Here is an 8493-nt window from a genome sequence, read left to right on the forward strand (position 1 = left end):
GAATTCTCAATTCTTAAAATCATACGGGATGCTAGATTTGCATCTCACATATGAAAGACCCCGGATACCCCCCTAACTAATTATTAAAATATTGCGAAAAAAACTCCTCGGCCAGGAGTCGAACCTGGAATCTCCGGCTTATTAATTGTTAAAAATATTTGAGTTAAAGTAAACATGCATATTACATTAAATATATTATGTGATATCTATATATTTTTCACGCATTTAAACACTGCTTTTATAAGATATGTATTATTAGTTATTAATTGAAATGTTTTTTTTTTTTTTTTTAGAACTAGAAAATTCCAGCTTTTCTTAACTAAAAAATATATTTCAGTAAATATTTTATAAAATTAAAAAATAAAAATAGTTGATTAAAAATTATATTCTTAAGCCTTTTTGAAAGCAAATATGTCGTTAGCATCAATTAAATAAAAAGTTTTCTTGAATAAAATAAAATCTTTTTTGTTTTAAGTGATAGTTTTTCTCTCAATGTACACAGAGAGAACGGTTTCTTTAAATTTAATAATCCGATTTGTTTGACTCATATTTGCATTCAAACAACATAATTTTATACCAAACAACAATTTTGTTGAATAAAAATTATATTGTTACGTTAAAATAAATCAAATTATTTGACGGAAACAATACAAATGTTTGAATAATTTATTCCAACAAAATAATATTTTATTTAGTTTTACTAAGCATTATTTAATGTCAAAAATCATTTTGTAACATAAAAAAAATATAACAAAATATATTTGATTTAAATATAGCATTGTTTGAGACAAAAAATTTCGCGTTGTAAAAATACTTTAAATTATACAAATAATAAATAATTAATAATAATAAGAGAAATATTTTTATCCGTTGTTGCAGATACATTGCACTGCAATATTTTTAATAAAATAATTTAAAGAAATAATAAATGAAATGCGTATAGGATAGCTTGAGAATAAGAAGATAAAAATAATCACATTTTAGTAAGGAACAAATAGTTTTGCGGACTGAGTGCAGGGGTGTGAATACGACGGAGGCGTCTCGATTTCGAATTCCGCTATTACTTTAGGATTTTTTCAGGTCCAGTCTATTTCAATGGAGTTATATATTCGGTTGATTGGCAAGCTGAGAATCGGGCCTTCAAAGATTACTTCGAGTAAAATCTTGAAGTTGTGTGAGGGCGCAAATCGCGAAAAAGTTTTTTTTATTGAAGTTGTAGATTTATTTAACTTAAAAAGATACTTTGTTTGAAATTCAAATAACCGGAATGGTTAGTTTAAAATCAAGATTGGACTATTTCAATGAAATAATTTGTTTGGATTTAACAAAATGTGTTAAATTTAAAGACACCGTTCTCTCTGTGTAACTGTAGAAGATGAAGGAATATGTGATGAATGGAAATTAAATATTTATTATTGTTGCGTGTGAGTTTTCCTAAAAAATATAACATACATATTTTATACATATTTGCCACTTTTAAAATAAATATTATTTTTAGCCTCCTTAGTGCAAAAAAAATTCTCTATGAGAAAGAATGTCGCAGGATAACACAATATCCTAAACAATTCATAAAACAACACTATAATAACTGTGTTACTTATCTATATAAGGACTTATTTGTAAAGTATGCTTCACGATTCTTTGTATTAGTCAACCTTGACAATACAATCTGTAACGTCATGAGTCTTTCGAAGACAATTCAATCAATGCAACATAGCAAACTGGCTGCGTATTGTTTGTATCACTTGTACGGCAACACATTCTTATTACATTAGTAATACAATAATTACGAGTATTTCCAATATTACTTTTTTTTGGGTTACTTTCTCTAATATGTGTGTATTTTTTGCGTATGTTCTTTTTTTATTTATACACGAGTTATTCTAACTCAAACATTTAGAATATCTTTATTGTTTATTATGATACAAAAAAATACAAAGAAAAATGTTTGATTCAAAGTTTCAAATATTATGATATGCAAAAAATTTTCTTAAGGTCATATATTTTAAGATTTTAAAGTCATCCCCACTTTTTTTTATGAGATGGCATATTTTTACTAACATAGTAATGTAGTTCATAAAAATCAAAGTCAACTGTATAAGATTTGCTGACCTTGAGATAATGTCAAACATAAAAAAATCATATTTATGTTTGAGAAAAACTTAATTAACTAAACATGTTTTTAATATTTATTTTTTAAATTTATTTTAGATGTTTAACATAATTATTATCTTCCATACATTTTTGAATACGATGAATAAATGATTTTCTCGCAATTTTAATAAGTTGTTATAAATGCTGTGAAGAAGCTAAATAAATAGGTGTAAATGTTTGTAAATGTATTTCTAATTAAAACTATGCTGGCGATACAAATTAAAATCATTTTGTGCACTATTGACATTATATTAACATGTTAAGTGCTACGCCGATGCGCTGCATTTTCTGTCTCGCAAATTCCGTTCCGCGAACCGACGCTAGGCTTTATATTGCTTACGTGCCGCTCGAGTGGAAAGTCAATCAAAATCGGCGTAGCACTTAACGTGTTAATATGATGTCAATAGTGCAAAACTTGATTTTAATTTGTATCGCCGGCATGTTTTTAATTAGAAGTACATTTAAAAACATTTACACCTATTTATTTAGCTTCTTCACAGCATTTATAACAACTTATTAAAAGTGCGAAAAAATCATTTATTCATTGTATTCGAAAATGTATGGAAGTTAATAGTAATCATGTGGATCATCTTCTAAAAAAATTAAAAAAATAAATATTAAAACTGTGTTTAGTTGATTTAGTTCTTTTCCAACATAAATATAATTTTGTTAAGTTTGAGATAATCTCAAGATCAACAAATCTTATATGGTTAAATTTGTTTTTTTATGAACTATATTACTACATTAATGAAAATATGCCATTCCATTAAAAATTGGCGATGACTTTAAAATCTTAGAAAATATGACCTTGAGGAAATTTTTTACATATCATAATATTTATTCTTCTTTGAATCAACTTTTGCTTTTGGTATTTTTTTGTATCATTACAAACAACAAAGATAATCTAAATATTTGAGTTAGAGTAAACACTCTGTATACACAAAGAGAAGTGTTTTTAGATTTATAGCAAAATTTGTTAAATCTAAACAATTTATTCTATTGTTGTAGTTCAAACAAACTGTATTTTGAACTAAACATTTTAATTGTTTAACTTTATATGTTTTATTTAAATACAATAGTTAATTGAAAATTACTGCTTTTATAATTATTATATAAAAAATACACACACATTTAATTTTATATTTAATATCTTTGAGGAAGTTTTTAGTTCTCTGATTATTCTAAGATTAATTGATAGGAAAAAATGTTATTATAAATTATTTCGACTAGGATTCAGATCTGGGATTTCTATTTGACAGGCGAGTGCTTTATTGTTCGGCCACTGACTCTTAACAACAGTTAATGTTAAACTAATATTTCAATGTAAAGCCTATAGCACATGATAGGTTTTTGTACGATTGCAATAAATGCTAGAATCGATTAATCGTGATTTAAAAATCAAAGAATTGTTAAATTATCGTAATCCTTACATACGATCCAGATCGAAAAAAGTACTTTGTGTCGTAGATTATCATCAAAGAAACTATTGTTTACAAAACAATAAATTATTGTTTTGAATATTAAAACAAATTATTATATAAACAATCTAATATTAAATAATATAAAAAGTTTTATTCAACAAAAGTATTGTTTAAAAAGATTAGTTTGTTGTAAAAAAATACAACAAATATGAGTTACAATTTAATAGAATTACTAAAGTAAGACTTGACAATACCTTGATTCAGTCTCGATGATCTTGATCTTGAAATTGTTGTCAAACACATATCTCCAAGTAACAATCAAATGGTTTTAGCCGTTGTTCATTGTTTATTAAAGTTATTACCAAAAAACGTTTTATAAATAAACTTTCGGTTTTTGACACTATGTACATTTGAAAAGTAAATATTTCGTTTGTATCATACATTATCGTACACGTGTAAGCAGAGAGAGAACGGAATCTCCTGCATCTCCAAAAAAATCTAACTTAACTCAATCGATGTTACTTAAAGTAACTGTCTTGAATTAGAAAGGACAAATTTTAAATTTTCTTTGCCCCACTTTACAATGCGTCCCAAATTAAAGACATGATTATGAAGTGTTCCTCTTTTTTTAGTACATAATTATAATGCAATATTAAAAATTAAATTATTAATCCTAACAATTATGAAAATATATGATGTTATTAATAATGTAAATGATAATTATAAATATCAATTACAAGAATCATATAAACCGTTAAGTATTAAAGCTCAACTTGCTCAATTACTTAAAATTTGATAATTTACTGTTGAAAAAACATACAGAAATTTTTTATACACTTATTACAACTTGTATAAATTATTTAAGTTCTTTGACTGGCCATTGTAATAAAACTAAATATTTTTTTTGATTATTATTAAAAACTAAAATTAAATAAATAATGTTCAAGAAACGGTTCAAATGATGGAAAAAACATATTCAGTTATAAAAATTAATAACACTATTTTAATTGACGAAATAAAAAAAGTAAGTACGTATGTTTCTGATAAAACCAAAAAAATGATATGATAACAATAAAGAAGTTCATCAACGATAGCCAAAAATATTTTAATATTTTAATCAGTAACACATTGACGTAAAGAATTTAAAAGTATACGTAGAATTGGGTTTATGTTTTCTAAGAACAAATGGTTGCGTCGAACAAGTTCTTTCTTTAATCAACCAAATATGACCTCCCGAAAAAACACAATTATTGGTAAAAACAACATAAAATACAACTTTTAACATAACTAACGTGTAAAGAATTTTCTGATTTTTTATTAAAAACTTCAAATATTATGTATTAAAAATATGTAATGTATTAAAAAATACATTCAGTGGAAAAGTACAAATGTAAGATGTGATCTTATAATTTGATACTTTTATTTTGCACATTAGTTAGGATCTCATGTAATACATTAAGTATATTATTTACAAATAAAATAATATTATATAAAAATTTACGAACATAATATAATATTTTTTTATTATTTATGTATGTAACAAAGAAGTTCTCTTTTTAAAAATATCCTTTTTTTCCTTCGTTAAGAGTTGGTGGCCTTAATGTATGTAAACCTACAATATTATTAGTTGTCACGAAGCACATTGCTTGTCAATGTATTACTACTATTGCAGTACTATATTTGGTTGGATTAAGTTTTTTGAGGAGGAAATGTAGAGAGAGGCTCCGCCCACACACACGTGTACAATGGTGTATGATACAAACAAAATTTACTTCTCAAAAGTACATGATGTCGAAAAACGAACGTTTATTTACGAAATTTTTTTTGTTAATAAATAATTTATACATCTTTTTAATAAATAATAAGCGACGATTCAAATCTTTTGATTACTTGGAAATATGTCCTCGACAAAAAATTTCAAGGTCAAGATCATTAGAGCTGAGTCTGGTATTGTCAAAGTTTACCATTATTAACCCTTTAGTGCCAGATATGAGTCTCCGAGACCTACTCAAAAGTTTTAAACCGGTGTCTCTAAGTATTAGTTTAGCGCGATATCTGAAGGCCATGAAAAAAAACTTTAGGGCTTTAGACAATGATAGACGTCGTTGACAGCGTCCTTTGTTTAATAACTTTACGAAGTTTGAATATTGAAGCGCGAAAAGTATCTGAGATCTAAGCCTGGACAAGATGTTAGTATTTCGAAAAGTAAGTAAATTTTTTTCAGTTTGTACACTTCTAATATTAAAAAATTGTTGTTTTTTCATAATTTTATCAAAATATTTGTACATCTATAGCGATTTATTAGGTCATGGTGCGCAAAAACGTTTCAAACGTTTCTTTCAAACTACTAGAGATTTTTTCAATTTTTTTTTTTGATTTTAAATTGTCTATTTAAAAAAAGAATATGTCTAAATATTAATTTTTTAAAATACTGCATGTCAAAGTTGAGCGCTACAAAAATGCATTCTTCAAATAACATCTCAAAAAACTCATTGTAAAAATGTTTTTAATTTTGCAATTTTTAGAAGACGCTTTTATCCCTGAAAGTATGAAGTTTGTACAAAACCGCGTTAGAATTTTTTACACCTTTTACTTATACAAAAAGTTATAAATTTTTAAACAAAAAGCCTTTTTTTGAAAACAAAATTGTCAGGTCTTTTTAGACGTTTGTATCTTCAAAACTACTGAATATTTTTTCAATCTGTTTCTTTTGATCAACGCAGAATTATTTAACCTTTCGATTAAAAAAAAATTAAAATAATATTGAATTTTTGCGGAAATATTCAAACGTAAAGTCGCGTGGATCTCACAGATCTAGTCTGGACAACTCGTAAGTCATTTTTTATGTCTAGCACTGAAGAGTTACATTAATATTTAAGGATATTATTCTCTCTTGCATATTTATTATGTAAAAAATCTTATAAGGTATAAAATATTGTATCATTTTTTTATAACAAATCTTTTTCTCAAATTAGAGTATATTTTACTTTTCTCTTGTTATTCTTTTCTGTAATAATTAATCTAACTTTTTGCGGACAGATATGAGAATACCAGATACACTCAAAAATTGCGTGTCTCTAGTAGATATTAGTGTTTTTAAACGCTTATCTTCAAAACTACTATTTTTTCAATTTGTTTTTTTATTGATGCAGAATCATTCAACCTTTTGCTTCAAAAAGACAATTGAAAAAATATTAATTTTTTGCAGAGATATTCGATTTGAAAGTCGTGTGGGTCTCACAGACCAGACTGTCCAAATAATCGTCATGTTTAAAGTCTGTTCACAAAGGATTAATAAAAGTATATATATATATATATATACATATATATATATATTTATAAAACAATTTATAACAAGGACATTATCATTAACATCGGGTTACAAGATTGTGCCTATACCTATATAGTATGACAGTTACAAAGATAGATTCGCTAAAAATCAGACTAAAGACGTACCTAAAGACAAAGTTCTCGGTGACTGCGATTCGCGAAAATTCAGTGCAATCGCGCGATTCGCAGGAAGACACTCGGACATGTCAATATTATAAATAGTTTTTATTTTCATTCTCCTCTTTCCTGCGTGCATTTTCCTGCAAAATAATTAGTTTTCTTGACCTGTAATCGCGCGGATTCTTATATGCACTTATAATACTTTGTACAGCATAGTATTGCACATTGTCTTTTCTTCAGATTCATCTAATCAGCGCGTCTTGAGACCGAAGCGAATCCCTGACTTCGTCGTCAGCCTCGTTCGACTGACGAATCCGAAGTGGCTTGCGAGGCCAGGCTTGCTTGCTTCAGCTCTTCGGGATGGTGAACGGATCGCGCTGTGCAGCGCACGCGGAGTAGACCGTAAGATAACCAACTGTTGTTTATGTGCACGTCAGTTTGGTTGTTTTCCTTGTTAACAACAGTAACTTCCCGCTGCACTTGCAGCCGGTGCAGCATTGCACCAGCAACAAGCGCAGAGACAACCGCTGAAAGGGCGACGACAATGAAGAGCGCGCTGAAACCCGGCATTGGCAGACAGATCCCGTAAACTACTTCCTCGCGTATTCTACCTTGGAAAACGGTTACTGCTTCGACGTGCGCGTCTGGACTGAAGGCCAGATCCGCTTCGGAGATAACTTCATAGATACCGCTGACACCGACGTCAGCGCTGCGCACTTTTCTATCCGTCACTGTCATCGAGCGTTTTCGCCGGGTAGTGCCGGTAGAGAGCGGCGTCGCGCCGCTGTCTTCCTCGAGATTGCGTGGCCCGTGCGGAAAATCCTGCTCGCTCTCGTATCTAATTATGCGCGGTGGTTCCTGGAAACAAAAGCAAACAATATGATCGTGGTCGATTCCAGCGCAATTAAGAGCAGCGCGTTTTCACAGTTACCATGAATGACTTTGATAGATCATCGAAATAGATCTTGCTATTGGGTTGCGTTTCGGTTATAGTCGGTGGTAATCGATTACTCGTTTGTGCTTGCGCTTTCGGAAGCAATTTTTCAACGTCAAGGAAATGCTTGTCGATTGACGCCATCTCGTCACCGTTCTGGATGACGTCGTCGTACGAAGGACCATCCTCTTGCTCAGCGTCACTGTCCGCGTCTTCGTCGTGTTTATTCGCGCTATTATTATAGTCATCGGGAGTGGTAGAGACTACCGTGCTCTGTACGTACTGCGGTCGTATTTGATCTTTTCTCTCTTGTACATAGTGAGCCACGGAACCACTCAATTGACAGTGATCCAGGCAACCATATCGACATATTTCCACCTTTGTTGAAAAAATGTTGACAAGTATGTTAAAAGCGATGTGCAGTAACAATTGAGATTGCAGCTTGAGAAAGAGAGAGAGAGAGAGAGAAAGAGAGAGAGAGAGAGAGAGAGAGAGAGAGAGAGAGAAAGAGAGAGAGAGAGAGAGAGAGAGAGA

The 8493-nt window shown here is 29.5% G+C and overlaps 1 protein-coding gene across 2 annotated transcripts in view; it reads right to left on the reverse strand.

The window, feature by feature from the left end:
* Positions 1-6525: 6525 nt before the first annotated feature.
* Positions 6526-8493, reverse strand: part of LOC109860624 — a 45860-nt gene continuing 43892 nt past the window's right edge. For both annotated transcript variants that reach the window (XM_020439858.1, XM_020439857.1), the window contains exons 7-8: positions 7957-8337; positions 6526-7883 (exon numbers count right to left, since the gene is read on the reverse strand). In XM_020439858.1, the coding sequence (XP_020295447.1) occupies positions 7317-7883; positions 7957-8337 (948 nt within the window). In that variant the 3' untranslated portion in view covers positions 6526-7316. The remainder of the gene's footprint in view (positions 7884-7956; positions 8338-8493) is intronic.

Source organism: Pseudomyrmex gracilis, unplaced genomic scaffold (assembly GCF_002006095.1).
Source record: "Pseudomyrmex gracilis isolate BER0280 unplaced genomic scaffold, ASM200609v1 scaffold_429, whole genome shotgun sequence".
In the NCBI taxonomy this organism is placed as follows: Eukaryota; Metazoa; Arthropoda; class Insecta; order Hymenoptera; family Formicidae; genus Pseudomyrmex; species Pseudomyrmex gracilis.